Below are 16,602 nucleotides of genomic sequence, written 5' to 3'. Positions count from 1 at the left end.
TCTCCCGCCGCCAGGTCCCTACTCCTACTGCAACACGACCTTGGACCAGATCGGAACGTGCTGGCCCCGCAGCGCTGCCGGAGCCCTCGTGGAGAGGCCGTGCCCCGAGTACTTCAACGGCGTCAAGTACAACACGACCCGTGAGTGCCCCCGGCCCTCGCTGCCTGCTCTACACCGGCCTCCTGAGAAGGCGGTTTAGGGAGTAAAGAGGATTCCGGACCCAGCGGCACAAAGCTGCTGACGGCCGCGGTACCGCGGACCGCGGGCGTTAAGGACCCCTTACAGTGTTGGGGGCGCGCCTTCTGCTTCTACCCCCAATACAGCGTCTAATCTCAGTAAGCCAGTGATTTGCCCACAATTCCCGTGCTCCATGCGGTGACAGCCCAAAAAGGGGAGAAGGAAATACTTCCTCCTCTTGGAGTGTAAACCTCCTTCCCTCATTGTAGGTTCCCGTTGCCTGAAGTTCCCCATTAGGGCTTCATTGTTTAGACAATGCTTCCCCTGCCCAGGAGGGGGACCTATCCCAGGAGGGCGGATATGCTAAGTCCCAAATCCCCCAGAGTGAGTGCAGTGACCAGACCCTACTACCAGAGAGGAGGAGGAGGGTAGGAGGCAGGAGGGCTGGGCCGAGCGCATGTTTCCGTGGGGAGGACATGCAGGCGTAGGTTGTGCTAAGCCAGAGGGTGCGGGGTGTTGCATCTTCCCTAATCCGAGGTCCCAGGACTGACCTGCTGGGCTGAGTCAGGGGCTGTGGGCAGCATTATTCCTGCGCCCCCATAATGAGTGGTGTCTGAATCAGCACCCCAACACCATCTCTCAAGGAGAACAACCTGTGCCTGCCTTCCTCCTGGCAAATCATGGACTGGCTTGAGGCTCTGGGGAAAAGGGCAGTAGAGGTTGCTGGAGTTACACAGCCTCCAGGTGGGGTCGTTCAGTGTGGGTTCTGGGTGTGTGCGTGTGGGTAGGTGCCTGTCTGTGCCCTGTGGAACATGGGATGGGAGCCAGGTGTGTGGTCTGCGGGAGGCTGTGGGGGCAGCAATCACTGCCCCACCTAGAACCCCCCTGACATCTCCAGCCGGACCCCAGTTGTCAAGCACGCTGAGACCCTATCTGGATTGTTTGTCTGAAGCCTCTCATCCTGGAAACATCCTCAGAGTGTCTGTGTCTGATTGGTAGCCCAGCTCCACCTCCACCACACATACACACACACACACACACACACACACACAAGCTTTCAGAAGCTGAGGCTGAGGGCTTTGCCATGAGAGATGGTTAGAAGGCAAGAGAGATGTACCTGCACCTGATGCCAAGCCGCACTCTCCTGGCTGCACCAGCTGAGGGCTCTGGTGGGCCCAGGGAGCACATGCTTCCCATCCATGATTAAAACAGATCTCCCTAGAAGGAAGTAAGATCCCCAAGCTAGGAGGTGTGCAAGCAGAAGAAATGATTTCCCTGTGCCTTCCTAGTCCTGACCTTATAAAACTGTATTTTTAGGATTCCGTGAGCTGTGTGGGGTGGGGCAATGGAGATCAGCATGCCTGATTCAGACTGGGCCCGGAGATTAAGGGCCATCCAGGGTAAAGTGGGATGATGGAGCATCTCAGCCCACAGCCTGTGAACCTCAGGGAGCTCTGCTTTCGTTCTTACCCCAGCCTGGGCTATGCCTTGTTCTCCCCGACCAGCCTGGAGGCCCCCCTTTCCCAGGGCTGGGCCTGGGTCTCTTCTTCATAGCCAAGCTGAGTACAGTAATACTCAGTCAATTTGTGGAATACCCACTATGTGCCAGCCACTGCACAGGCACTGTATTGAGGCTCTCACTCACAATTGCAACAGACAAAAAGAACAGAATGATGAATGCCCTAATTAGGGGGGAAGCACAAGGTCTATGGGATTGGGGTGTGGGGGCGGGGTGACAAGGAAGACTTCCCAAAGGTGCTGCAGACAGCACATATCAGGCCATTCATATCAATCAAGTCTAATGAGAAGTGATAAAAGGTTGGGGCACCACCCAGGCTGGTAAAAGTAGGGCCAATTAGCCCCTGGTATCTAATGAACAATTTTCTTCATTTAGAACAAAGTGCTGCCTGCACTGCAACTGCTGGAGAATGAGAGGAGCTTGTGGAGGGTGGGGAGCACTTCCCACTAACCAGCACCTGGGGTGTGAGGTCAGCCTAGGTGGGAAGAGCAGAGGCTGCTAATGGCTGTGGAAATGCATGATTGATTTCCCTCCTCCCCTTTCTTCACATCAGTGCTGCTTCCTGCTTCTCTGTTTGCCTTTTCCTGGGATCCTTCCTTTAAAAAGAATGACAGAGGGAGAAACCTCCACGAGAAGCCTAGGGGAAGAACAGGAGCGTTCGGGCTCCACTTCCTGCCCCAATTTTGTTATGCTGTAGCCAAACCCGCATTGAAGCCTCATTCCTTAGAGAGCAGGAATCGCCCGGGTGGGGATAGCAGTTTAGATATTAGTCTCTGCGATTTTTCAACTCAGCTGAGCACGGAGAATCTGCCACAAAGCTAAGTGTTGATCATTTTCCAGGTGCCAGCTACCACTGAGAGAGCTTTGTATCCATATCTCAGGCATCCATAATCCCACTCGCCCACACTCCCTCTGAGATACGTACTGCTTTTATGCCCATATTGCAGGCAAGAACACTGAGTCTCAGACACATGAAGTAACTTATTGAAAGTCCTAATCAGCTCCTATGCACCAGTGCAGGCAGGTGAATCCACAGCCCTAGCTATTAACCATGGGGCAGTACTCCCTCCACAAGAGGCATTCGGTTTGCGAGGAGAGCTTAGAGGTTTGGAAAGAAGACTCATACCTCTGGCCTGGAGGATCAGGGAGGACTTAGCCCTCTGAGCTGGACTTCTGGGGACAGGTTGGATTTTAGCAGGTGAGTGTAATAGGCACAGGAGAGGCCCTCTAGGCTGAGGGGACTGAGCAAAGGCAAGGAGACAGGCTGGGCTTTGTGCCTTGGGAGGAGTGTGTTGTATGGAGAACAGGGAGTAGGAGAAAGAAACAATGAGGCTGGGGAGGGGCATGGAGATCAGGTGATGCAGGGCATTCTACAGGGCTTCACCATCTGGAGAGGGAGCCTGGGTGAGCTTGTGAGCAGAGAAGCTCAATTTTGGGAGCACACTGTCCTCTGGAGGGAAAGGAGAAGTAAGGGGATTTCTGCACAGACCCAGGTAGACCGCAGGCTGTAGGAGCAAATGAGGTTGAAGACGCCAGCAACCTTGGGCATTTGAAATTGACAAGATATGGTGAGAGATGGCAAGGTAAAGGTTGGGCACACAGGAAACAGCTGAGCACAGTTGGGGATGTGTTGACTTTGAGGAGCTGGAGGGACAGCTGAGTGGAGATGTTCAGGAAGCAGCTGGTTGGGTGGGGAAAAGCTCAAGAGAGCACCAAGAGTGGAGATAAGGCATAAGAAGTCCTCAGGATGTGGGGTTAGCAAATAGCTACAGTGTGTGAGTTTGGGAGGCTGGGTCAGAGCCTTGAGCCATCTTACCCAGAGTTATTTCCAGATGCAGCAGGGCCAAGGGAAGGGAAGGGACTAGTGCATGGCCACACATGTTAGTCAGCGGCAGAGCCAAGTTAAGCACACGAGTCTCCTTGGGTGTTCTCTACACAACCTGTGCTGGCGCTTCAGTGGCTGAGCTTCCACGTGTTTGTACTGTGGTTTAACTCATTTAATCCTTGCACCATCGAGTGACAGAGACATGGCATTATCCTCATTTTACACATGGGGAAACTGAGGTGTGGAGCAATTAAGTCACTTGTAACAGAACAAGGATTCAAACCCAGGTTCTGCTGCCTCTCAAAAAGCAACTCTGCTAGGTTAAGCAGAGAAGAAATTTTTAAAAAAGATATTGGGGAGCTTATGGAATCACTGAGTGGGCTAGAGAACCAGATTTGGGGCCCCAAGCCAAGAACACAGCGTAGAGCTGGCCCTGTGAGGGGACCTCTCTCTCCCTGAAAGGCCCTGCCAACACCACCAGCCCTGGCCACCACTAGTGGCATGATCAAAGATCACTGCAATCTCAAACTCCTGTGCCCAAGCGATCCTCCTGCCTCAGCCTCCCGAGTAGCTGAGACTGCAGGCACATGCCACCACACCTGGCTAATTTTTAAATTTTTTGTAGAGGTGGGATCTTGCCATTTTGCCAGAGCTGGTCTTGAACTCCCAGACTCAAGCGATCCTCCTGTCTCTGGCTCCCAAAGTGCTGGGAGTATAGGCGTGAGCCACTGCACCTGGCCAACCTAGAGTCTTAAGCTTCCTGCAGTTATCTCTGGAGAGGCTTTCTCCCTGTCTCCATCTGGGGGCCTCCAGTTCACTAATTCCCTCGGGTAGGTGCATCTGATGGGTGGGGGAATATGTGGAGCCCCAAATCCCATGCCAAAGCTCTGGCTACAAGGGATCCTGGGAAGTAAGGATCTGGCATTTTAGCTCTAGGCGGGGAGGTAGCCTCGGTCTTACCCCAGGATTCCCCGAACCAGGTTCAAATCCTGGGTGGCTAGAAACAATCCTAAATGTCCATATACAATTTAATTGGGGCAAGTCTCATCCCTTTTGTGGGCCTGTCTCCCTATCTGTAGGCAGAAAGGAAGTGGATTAGCATGGAAGTGGTTTGGCCGGAAGTGGGGCACTTATATTCCATTTTCCTCCCACCTCTCCCCATTCCACACGGACTCCTCTGAGCCCATCTCTGTGTGTATATCTCTGTCTCTGTGTCTCTCTCATTGTCTCCCTGTCTGTTTCTGTTTTTCTCTATGTGTGGTTCTGTTTCTGGGTGTATGTTTCTGTCTTTCTCAGATTCTCTCATTTTCTACCTCTCTCTCTCTTTCTCCATCTCTCCCTACTGCCTTCTTCATCCCCCGACTCCATCTCCAAACCCACTGTCTCCCCACTCCCATCCCTCCTTCTATCTGCCCTCCTCCTGCACCTCATCTTGCCTGTCCCTACGGTCCTTTTGGCTGCAAAGGAGGGTCTTGCCACCTCCCTCCTGGCCATGGTCCGTTTTCCTTCTGTGGAACCACTAAGTGCAGCTTGGCTCAGCCTCAGCCTCCTTGACCTCAAGCTCCGCAATGTCCTACTGGGAATGGCTGGGGTCATCTGTACTGAGGCATCTGCCAGGACAGGGGAAGAAAGGGCATCCCATCTAACCTAGCCACATGGGGAGGTTAGGGGTCCCCATTTCCCAGAACCCCATTCTAGAGACATGCTGAAGCACTGGTTGTGTTACAGTGGAAACACATAAGCTGAGTGGTCTCCAGCCAGAGGGGTCTCTCCCATTGGGTCTGCCTGCTTACGCAGGAATCCCTTCTTCAGCCCTAAGAGTCAGAGGTGATAAGAAAGGCTGAGACCTGCCCTCAAGAAGCCCCAGGCTGCTTATCAACGAGGCTTGTGCAAATCAACAGTCAGAGATCGGGAAGAGGGGCTTGGTGGACACTGGGACATTCCTGGGAGGCTTTCTGGAGGGAGTGGGGGTAAACTTTAAAGGTCTTGGAGCAGTTGGGATGCCACATTTGTTAAGGACAGGTGCAGTGCAGGGGTGCAAGCCTCAGGAGGACCCCAGATAGACCCTGCCCTCTGGGTTGAAGAAGTAGAAGCTGTAAATCCGGAAACTCAGGTCTGCATTCTCAGACTCCAGCGAGACCTGATCCCCCCCTGACTCTATTCCATTCTCCAAGGGCCACAAGTTACTCCATGTATGAGAACAACTTCCCTGCTGGGAGAGAGGGAAGGTGGGACAGGCATGGCCATCACAGAGGTTTAGCTAAGAAAAGAAGGAAGGAAGGAAGAGAAATAGAGCAGAGGTGGATGCCCTTGTGGCCATCCAGACACCCCAGAGCTGCCCGGCTGCAGAGCGCTCTATGTTCTGAGTCCAGCCTTCCCCTCCCCACTTAAGGGTAGGAAATGACTGGCCGGGGGAGGGAAACACAGCTGCTCAGAGTTCTACAGCAAGTCTGGGCCCTGATAGGCCTCTGCTGGCTCTGGGAACTCCTGGCTTCTGCTCTAGCTTCTACCCACCTCTGCATGCATCTTGATCTTTCCTGTCTCCTGCTCTCCCCTGGAATCCTCCAGCCACCTAATCGTCTTGCTCAGGCTCACCCCTTATTGGGGTTCTGAGTATTTTACCCTTTCCCCCAGAAAGAATTGAGGAGCCTAGAGACAAGCTTTTCAAAGATGCATAAGACCTGAGCCTGCCTTCCAGGGGCTCCTGTTCTAGAAAGACTGACAGACAGGCAGACTCTCAAAGAGAACTTTTGATATAGGCTCCCAAGTAAAATAGCACAGTGAAGACAGTCAGAGCACATGGAAGGGAGTTATTCCAAGAGGAAGGGAGAGTAAATTTGGAAGACTTCATGGAGGAAGTGTTGTTGAACAGTGCCTTGAAAAATTGAGCTAATGATGTGTCAGATGGAAGGGAGGGTGGGAGCGGAAGAGGAGGGAGGGAAGAAGCAGCCAGATCATGGAGGCCTCAAATGTTGGACCAGGGCATGGGCCTCGATTCTGCTGGCTTTAGAGACAGCGGCTGCTTGTCCGTAGCCCTATGGTACACGACCAGAATACTCTGGAAGGATACTGCTTGATTTTCAAAATGTGCCATCTAAATCTCAATCAAGGGCTGGCTGGGGACCTGGGCCTTGGCCCTTTCCTCTCCTCCCTCCTGCTCCTTAAGTCAGAGGTCCCAGCATCCTTCCCTGTGCACTCCTTACCACCAGTGCCACAGCAGAGCCTGGAGCCCTGAAGACAGGCTGAAGGAGGAGCCCCATCTCAGTGATCCTCAAGGAGCTCCCCAGAGGGCTTCTTGGCTGGGCCCCAGGTAGAGGCATTTGGGCCCCTCTGACTGCCCACCCTCACCAGGTGCTTCAGAGTCAGGCAGGTGGTCCCTTTCACACACAGCACCTGCCAGGAGAGCAGCTGGGGCAAGGGAGAGTGGGAGGAACCTGGGCTCAGATTTAGCACGGCTGGATCTAAGTCCTGGGTTTGCCATGACTCACTGAGGGACTGGCAGGCCCTCCTTGTCCAAGTCTCAGTTTTCTTATCTGTGTGAAGGGGACAGAGAACATGCTGACCTCGTGGGGCCATGGCACATAGGGGAGATGCTGCTGCTTGGGGCTCCCTGTAGACAGCTAAGGCATTGTCAGCAAGGGGAGGGGAGTTGAAGGTGGCCTGGGGCCTGGAAGGAGGGGCCATCATGTCCTTGGGTAGGGGAAATCCCGCTCACACCAAGAATGGCTATCCTCATTCTGGGGTGGTGGTCTCCTGCTATCTCTGAGAGCCCCCAGAACTCTGTGGCTTCTGGGGATGTCCTGGGAGGGAGAATTCTGTCTATCTAGATTGAGAAGGTCTGGTCCCTAAAAGCCTGTAGAGAAAGGCAGCCCCTTGCCCCCCTGGAGGGATGCTGCTGGCATCCTTCCAGCCAGCTGTCTTCTCCCTGCATTACTTCACAGGAACTATGAACTGAGAGCCAGATCTAATTCCGGCCATCCTACTGACTGCTTTTCTCACTTTGGGCAGGTTGTCTCCCCTCTTCAGACCTCAGTTTATCTGCACCAGGTGGGTGGAGGGCTTGATGAGTTCTAGTGATGTTTCTCGGTTCCAAGGCAGCTTCTGCCACAGCGGTCCTCTGTTCGTCCTCTCCCCACTTTCCTCCACAGGCCGGCGTCATGGCGACGAGCCCACTGAGTGTTGCTAGGATGGCTGGAAGGAGGGAGCCCTGTACAGTAGAGGCGGGAGCATGAGGTAGGGGCCTCCTCCCACTGCCCCTCTCTGGGGAGGGCAGAGCTTACACAGTGAGCTGGGTTCCGCTCCCCCTTCCCTTTTTCATAGACCCAGTATGGTCTCCATTAAACTGCTCAGTGCTTCTATGACTCAGTTTCCCCACCATCTCCTGTAAGTGTGCTTACAGGTCCTGCTTAAGGATGGCAGGGCACCATGAGTGAAAAGTCCTGTGGAAATAGGGAGCTGAGGGTCTCTGAAGGTCCAGAACAGGCAGTCGAGGCTCAGAGAGCTGTGTCCATATAACACTAAGAAATGGAATCCAAGCTCCCTGGCCTGAATCCCAGACATCACCAGCAAAGGGCCCTGGGGATGCCTTTCCCACCCAGTGGCTGGGATTGGCAATAGTAGACTCCCAAACTCAATCTAGCACTTCTACGTCAGTCTGGGTCTGAGCTTGGGTGAACATCACCAGCTGCCTGTTCCCCTCTGACCACCAAATTGCTGTGATCGGATCAAGACAGAAATATGCAAGGTGGGCCTCAAAGTTGGTCAGTCCTCCTTAACCTGCAGTGGCCTCCAAGCAATGCAGGATGCTGACTCAAGGAGATGCACCTCGTTTGGGAAGCTCAGGAAAACCATGCTGTTAGTACTAGGACTGTACGTCTGACCACCCCAGCTCTGTCCACCTTCCCCAAAAGTCTCTTAACTGGGGACAAAAAGCAATCCAGTCCAGGAAGTGGAGGCCAAGCTGGGAGGAGACATTGGTTGAGAGGTTTTTCCCACAGAAAGCAAGAAAGATGGCCAGGCATGGTGTCTTATGCCTGCAATCCCAACATTTTGGGAGGCTGAGGCAGGAGGATCACTTGAGGCCAGGAGTTTGAGACCAGCCAAAACCACATAGTGAGACCCCGTTTCTACAAAACAAACAAAAAAATTAACAAATGATCATGGCATGGTGGCACATGCCTGTAGTCCCATTACTCAGGAGGCTGAGGCAGGAGGATCACTTGAGTATAGGAGTTCAAGGCTGCAGTGAGCTAAGATCACACCACTGCCCCCCAACCTGGGTGACAGAGTGAGACCCCATCTCAAAAAAAAAAAAGTAGGTAAGAAAGGTGACTCAAAGTCATGGTCAAAGATTTCTCAACTAGGCCCCAAGCCAGATAAGAAGATGGCTGGATCTGGAGTGGCCCAACTACAGGCAGTAAAGGGAACTGAGGGTGGGATATCTGGCCCCTAAGGTATTATCTTCTGGGGATCTGGACACCAAGTGGCAATGACACTGAAGAGGTGGCATAACTGGCTGCACCTGCTGAAACACAGGGTCACAGGGAGAGCCTGTCTCTCCTAGGTACACCAACTCCAGGGTCTCCCGTGAGGAAGCATGTCCCAGGGGAGAGAGATCTTCTGCCTCTTCATGGTTGAGTGACCCCAGATGTGTCAGTTTCTCTCTTCTGGTCCCACCAGACCAAATGCAGAAGTTGTCTTCCTTCCTAATTCCCAAGGAGATGCCTGATAACTCAGTTTCCAACTTGCTTCCCTTGGAACAGTCAAAGCTTTCATGCCAGGAACCTGGAGAATGCTGCCCACAGGTTTGCTGTTTGAGACTGACACCCCTCCCCCATTTGGGGTTGGACTGCAATGTCTGCAGTTTTGGCAGCTGGGTCAGCCTACCCATGGTGTCTTGGTGTGAGACCTGGCTTCCTCCTGCATGTATGTGTGACTGTTTTGTATTTGCCATGCATCTTGGTGAAGCATGGGCATACAAGGTGGCAGACTGTCCTCCTGGCCCACTCTGAGCCTCCTACTTTCAATGAGTTCCCAAGTAACCTAGGAAACAGCATCAGCCTTGGTCCATCCTGAGATCCTGTGTGCTCAGCTCTGTGCAGTGCTTAAGAAAAGGCCAGAGATGACAGCAACCCAGGACATGCCTTTAGGGGCTCTCAGCCTTGTACAAAATAAGGTAAACTTCTGCTCCAGAGAACCTGGGCTGGTTAGGAAAGTACAACACCTTTATAGGGGTCAGTGAAAGAACAATCCTAGCATGAGCCAGGCAGTCACAAGCAGCTGGACCCTTGGGGAGCTGGAACAGTCATGGAAACTACCTGGAGGAGCTGGGGCTGGAGCTGGGCCTTGAAAAGGGGCATGAATTAGCTTGACCTCAATGGGCTGGGCCCATGGCCAAGGTCGGAATATCGGGTGGGAAGGCTGGTTCTTAGGAGCTCTCCGAGGTCCCCAACCTTAGAGATAGGCAGGGATGAAGAAGGGAGTTGTGCTGTCCGTGGTGCTGAAAGTTCCGATCCCATGTAGTCACTTCATTCCTTCTGTAAATATTGCTTCTGGCCCTCCCCACCTCAATGTCATCACCTTCTCTCCCTCACCACTACTACTACTACTAGTACTACGTCTTCCTCTTCTTCTTCTCCTCCTCTTCCTCCTCTTCATCCTCCTTCTTCTTCTATCATCATCATCATTATCATCATCATCATCATCATCATCATCATCACAGGGTCTCACTCTGTCACCCAGGCTGGAGTGCAGTGGCACAATCTTAGCTCACCGCAACCTCTGCCTCCCAGGCTCAAGCAATTCTCTCACTTCAGCCTTCTGAGTAGCTGAGACTACAGGCGCACACCACCACGCCTGGCTTTTTTTTTTTTTTTTTTTTGAGAGATAGGGTTTCATCATGTTGCTCAGGCTGGTTTCAAACTCTTGGGCTCAAGCAATTCACCTGCCTTGGTCTCCCAAAATGTTGGGATTACAGGCATGAGCCACCATATCCAGCCTCTCCCTCACTTCCTGTCCTTTTCTTTGCAAATAGCCAATGACCCCATTGTTGTGCCTTACCACAGTCCCATTAACTCTTTTCCCCATGCCTACCCCTGTCCCTTGTACTCCTTCCCCCAAAACTACCACCAAAAATAGTCCCTCATGGTACCTGTCTCCTATGGTCTGTGTCTTTCCAGAAGGTATCAGAGATAGAAGTGCCAACCATTTGATGTTGATGTCAGGATGCTTGGAGTTGTCACAATAGCTTGAGGGTGATCACTGGCATTTAGTAGACTGGGGAGTCTCACATAACATATAATTGATCCACCTGAGATGCCAATAACATCATAGAGAATCAATTTACTGTAATTTTTCTAAGAGGCAAAACTGAGACCAAGAGGGAAGGGGCTTAGTCATGGTCACCTAGCTATCCAGAGACAAAACTACAGCTAGAATATAGGGTCTCATGTCCCAGCCAGGCTTCAGGACCACCCCAGGTAACTGCCTGAACCAGAAACTCTTTGTAAAGTGTCAGCATCTGAAACGGGGAGAGCCCATTGTAATGGGGGTTTTTGGCAGGCCTGGGCCACTCTGGGCATGGAAACCAGGCCTCCCAGACTACAGAGTCCTGCAAGAGAAGACCCTGCCTGCATCATTCAGACCCTAATGCCCCTGGAAGCCCACACTCCACATCATCAGCACTGATCCTCAGCAGGGGCGGCTGTGTTGCTACGGTAATGGGCACCCACCTCTCTGCATCCAGCCCCACAATTCTAGCCTTGCCATCAGCCCTCAGAGTGTGTGCCCATCCGTCTACGTTTCCCACGGGGTGGATGGGATTCTTTCTGTCTTACTCCCTCCTGTCAGAGGCTGTGCCTGAGGGCCCAGTGCCCTCATTGGCCACAGCAGACAGCTCCCCTGAAGAGTGGGGCACATCTGTCCTCCAGTCCTTTGATACCCAGTGTCTGTAACCAGAAGCTCATCTGCAGGCAGGGCTGGGCTGCCAGAGAGGGAAGTCCCCTCCCACTTCTGTATCCCACCTGCTTTCCCAGGGGTCAGCAGGTCTGAGTCAATTCTGTTCAGCCGACATTTCCTCAATGGCTCTCTCCTGAGGGAGATCTGGTGGCTCCAATATGGCTTCTACTTACTTGTCTATCCCCAAGGAGCTCAAGTCCAGTAGCAAAGAAAAGAAGGATTAGGTCCAAAGAGATGAAGTTCATAGTGAATTATGGCAAATGCACTAAAACAGAATTTGTATTTTTCAAACTATGGATTGTGACACAAGAGTGGACTGTGGAGTCAATTTAGTGGGTCATGATCAGTGTGTGTGAAATGAATAGAAGACATTAGAATAGGCTGGAAAGGAAAATAGTACAGCTGGATTCTGTGTTTGTGTGTGTGTGTGTGTATACTGGATTATAACATAAAATGTATGTGTTATTGTGGTTCAAGGGCAATAAAGTGGAAAAACTATGTTACAAGAGAAGGGAAGGGATAGAGGAGGAAACAAAGAAAGGACTGCTTCAGACCTAAGAGTGTTGGGGATGGCTTCATGCAGGAGGTGGCATTTGAGTGTGGGGTTAAAGATGGGTAGGAGTTCATCCGTGAGCAGTGGGTAAGAAGGAGGAGGTGCTTTAAGTGGTGGATCCACATAAAGAGGGTATATGCCAAACCTATTTGTGCCAATGCCAGTGGCCATGTAGAATGCTGGAGATGGGTCAGGACAGTTAGGCTGGGACCTGGGTGTCAAGGGCCTTGACTATCATGCTAAGAAATTGAACTTTATTCTTGAGCGCAATAAAGAGCCACTGATGGCTTTAAGCAGAAATCAACATGGTCAAGGTGGCAAGAAAAGAAGCAGGGAGGCAAGAGGAGAGGAGGCTGTTGTAGCAGTCCAGGCAAGAAGACTAGAGAGCAGATGGAGGGATGGGCAGGAGGGGAGTTGACTCTGGAAAAAGAAAAGGAGGAGACAGAATCCATGGAACTTGGGACCCCATGGGCATTGGTGTGAGGGAGAGGAAAGGTCTCTGATTTGCAGCATTTCTATCCTGACCCCCTCCCACCTGAAAGCCCACCCCATGATCAGTGCCACCATGAGATATCATATTCGGGAAACAAGTGTTCCAAGGCCCTGTCCTCAGGGAGCCCCCACACTGATCAGAGTGACCAGACTCACTCACTTAGACAGCTCCGGGCTGGTCATGGGGCAAGGGCTGGAGTGTGGGGCTCAGGCTGTCAGGACTGGAGGTGCTCAGGAGAGAGAGAGCTATAGAGTGGAAGCAATCAAGGAGGTCTTCCTGAAGGAAGGGGCCTAGCACTGAGCTTCAGGAAAGCTGGATAACATCTATGAACATATAGAAGATAAATTTTTCTGCCCTTTGAAGCACAGGCAGGATCCTGGTCTGCCTCACCTCACATAGACTGTTCAGAGGCACTGTAAACCCCCATCAGGGAGGGACTGTTCATTTCACAAAAGAACTTACCCTCCTTACATACTTTTGCTTTTTTAGTTCAGTGACATCACCATCACTGACCCTCACAAGTTGAGGTAGCCTCTCTCTTTCATGAACACAAATGTTGGTAAGGAAAGATAGTGCTAGGTATCAAATTAGAGCCCACCTGGAGAGCTGGGCACCATGGCTAGGGGTGGGGAGCAGGCTTCCTCTTCCTGAGAGTCCGAATCAGCATCAGACCAGGGCATTCCCTGACTCACTTGGCAGGGGGAGGGCAGGGCCCTGCCAGGGATGGGCCTTGGCCCAGGAGGAAGGAATAGGCCAGTCACGTCCCTGGGTTTGAAGAATGGATGAGCTCCAGGCACCAAACTAAAAAACAATTAAGCTAATAGAATCTTCCCCATTGATTTTGCTCTTCGGCAAGTGCTCCTTCCCAATTCCATTGCTTCCAACTCATCGGGCTCAATGGAAGTGGGTTTTTAAGTAACTTAATTATTTCAGAACACACTGCTTCCAAAAACAACCTAAGGTTCCCCCTCCAGCTCTGCAACTCTGTGCTCTGCAAGCTATTTATTTTAATTAGCTTTACATTGTACATCTAACATATGCTAGAAAGAAAAATTCACAGACAACTGCCCATTAGTCAGAGAGCTGAACCCTGGTACAAATCACCCCCAAACAATGGAACATTCAGCATTTGTAACCCACCCGGTAGGTCAGAAACACACTAGTGATGAAGGCCAAGCAGAGGCAGGCTTCGAGAGCTCCAGGCCTTCTCAGGTTGGAGGGCTTCCTCCTGATTGGAGCTGGTGTATGGGGGGGGGGTGGCTTAGGAGACAGACCTTGACAGTTGGAGCTGAGATAGAGAGAAAGGCAAATGTGAGCATTTTTCAACTTTCCTACCTTCCCCCTTGACAAAACCTGCACTTTTGTGCACAGGACATTGCTGCTTGAAACGTCTTTTCACACTTAAATCATGTTCCAACTTAAATACAGAGGCTGGTTCTTGAACATTTAGAAACATCTCGTGGTAGCCTCCCAGGCAGCAGCAGCCCAAGGGCAGTGGCCCAGCCCTGAGTCCCCAGCATTCACTCATTCCTGTTTGCCACTACTTGATATGGCCTAAAGGTTAAGAACAGAAGACCCGAAGCCAGAACTTCTGGGTTTGAATCCTCTTGTCATCTTTGTATCCTTGGCCAGTAGCTTAATCTCTTTATGCCTCAGTTTCCTCCTCTTTGAAATGGGTTCATATTAATGCCTACTTCATGGGATGGTTGTGGAGATTGAATTGACATGTGTATCCATAGCAGTTAGAAGAGGAAGTGGTACATGGGAAACATATGCTATATAAATGGTAGCTATTATTAAAATGGAAGTGCTGATATTGGTGAAGTATGGATCTCATAAATATAAAACAATTGAGACAAGGATGTAAATTATGTGGCATGCTGAAAGCAGTGAATCTTCAGGCACAACCCACTCCTCACAGTTGGATTCAGTTTTGAAGCAAATGAACAAAATGAAAGTGTACAAAATGCTAGTCAAAGATTGTGTCTAAAATGGGTTTTAGCATGCCTTTAGCTATTTTGTAAGATGAGCCTTTTGTGCTATTTTCACATAAGTGACTTACGTGTAAACTTTCAGATGCACATTGTATTTGCTGCCCTAGGAGAGCTGAGGTGTGTACACCTTATCCTGTGGGCACCAGGGAGCCAGGGAGGGTTCCTGAGGAGGGGAGTGACCTGACTCTTGGCAGTTGGCATTTTTTGTAGGGAATGCCTATCGAGAATGCTTGGAGAATGGGACGTGGGCCTCAAAGATCAACTACTCACAGTGTGAGCCCATTTTGGATGACAAGGTGAGTGGCCCTCACCTGCTGTGACCCCAGGCCTCACACAGGTATTTGGACTCAGGTTGAGCAGAGAAGATCCCAAGGGGGGCAGACCAGTCCTTTTGTCACCCAGTGACTCCCTTCTGTACCTCCTACCCCTGCCCCCAGTGTCCTGCCCTGTGCTCAGTGACACTGTAGGGGAGTAGAGAAGGGGGACATGGAGTCCTACCTTCAAGAGAGCTTGGGCTGCTAGAGGACAAAGCCAAGGTGGCATGTGACACAAAAAGGGAATAACCGTGTAATCAATGCTCCTAACATCTTAGGGGTTGTGTGACTGCACACCTTCCTCTCCCTCTGGGCCTCAGTTTCCCCATCTGGCATTCTGATTCTGTGACTCCACATGGAAACAAATGCAGCCCCCCAAGGGCTGTCCCCATGAGAAGCTGGGTCCTGCTCTGCCTCTGTGGAGCCCTGCTCCAGCTGTCGCTCTGGAATTCAATTCGGTGCTGCTGAGGCACCGAACTCCTCTCCTTGAGGCTACGCCTCATTCCTGACTTGAAAGGATACATCTCAGCTCCATCCCCTCCTCATTACCCAGCACAGTCCTCAGTGGGGCTGGGACTTTGCCCCAAATGAAGTCCAAATTGAGAGGGAAAAACATTCACCCACCCTGAGAAAGTGATTCTGCAAAATGTGAGTCATTCTGCAGGGAGGCCACTCAATGGGCAGGGGGGCCTCCAGCCCTTGATCCTCACCTCCACTCTCTCTGCCCCTCCAGCAGTGGAGAATCAACACAGGGGTTGGGTAGGGTGGAGGGGTGGCTCTCCCTGGCAGGAAGGAGTATTTCATCACTAACTTTGTTTCAAATTGCCAACACTTGGTGATAATTAAAAGTCAACTGACTTTTATTCAGTTTGAATAGAACTTCTAAATTCTCTATAGACAGTGCACCCCCTCGTGTGGTCTCCAGGGCAGACTAATCTCAATGCACCCCACCCCAGACCTCCCATAGGCCATTGCTTCTGAGGTAGGTGGCAGGTTGGCCCCATTGTATAGACATCAAAACTGAGGTCCAGAGATAAAAATCGACTCACCCTCAGTCACTCAGCCAGCTGGGATCCGGGCTGAGACTAAACTCAGGAGAAGCATTCTAGAGCCTAGAATTTTTAAAAAGAATCTGTACCCATACCTCTCAAAATGTGCCCCCAAAAATGCATGTTGGTGCCAGGCACTGTGGCACATGTCTGTAGTCCCAGCTACTTCAGAGGCTGAGGTGGGAGGATTGCTTCAGGCCTGCAGATCAAGGCTGCGGTGCACTGTGATCACGCCTGTGACTAGCCACAGGACCCCAGCCTGGGCAACAGAGTGATACCCCATCTCTAAAAAAATAAAAATAAATGCATGTTGGAAGGCCTGACCACAGCCATTTATAACAATAAGAGCCACCCAGGGCCAACAGGAACGAACCCTAAGAGCCAGGCACGGCAATGACACCTGGAGCACTTCTGCCCCCAAGGTCAGGACACAGAGGTGGCCATGGCTGGAATACCCAGCCCCACCCCCAAGTGCCCATGCCTCCATCTGCCCTGCCCATGTCTGTCTGTCCAGCAGAGGAAGTATGACCTGCACTACCGCGTCGCCCTTGTCGTCAACTACCTGGGCCACTGCGTATCTGTGGCAGCCCTGGTGGCCGCCTTCCTGCTTTTCCTGGCCCTGCGGTGAGTCTGCCCTTCCGCCTTGCTTTCTCCTCATCCCTCCTCCTACAGCACCCCCTTCACCTCTCCCAGACATTCTCACCTCCATTCTGGGGCCCAGC

General features: G+C 51.7%; 1 protein-coding gene across 6 annotated transcripts in view; it reads left to right on the top strand.

Moving 5' to 3' along the window:
• Positions 1–16,602, top strand: part of CRHR2 (corticotropin releasing hormone receptor 2) — a 53,126-nt gene that overhangs the window by 18,039 nt on the left and 18,485 nt on the right. For 4 of the 6 annotated variants that reach the window (XM_003833383.4, XM_003833381.5, XM_034963876.3 and 1 more), the window contains 3 exons: positions 15–140; positions 14,728–14,813; positions 16,395–16,504. In XM_003833383.4, coding sequence (XP_003833431.1) covers positions 15–140; positions 14,728–14,813; positions 16,395–16,504 — 322 coding nt within the window. Of the gene's footprint in view, positions 1–14; positions 141–7,512; positions 7,755–14,727; positions 14,814–16,394; positions 16,505–16,602 lie in introns of those variants that run through there. The other 2 variants (XM_008958893.4, XM_063605668.1) reach the window with 2 other exon arrangements.

The sequence above is a fragment of the Pan paniscus genome, chromosome 6 (assembly GCF_029289425.2).
Source record: "Pan paniscus chromosome 6, NHGRI_mPanPan1-v2.0_pri, whole genome shotgun sequence".
NCBI classification, from domain to species: Eukaryota; Metazoa; Chordata; class Mammalia; order Primates; family Hominidae; genus Pan; species Pan paniscus.
Note: the sequence above shows the minus strand (reverse complement) of the source record. Positions and strands in the feature narration are given on the sequence as shown.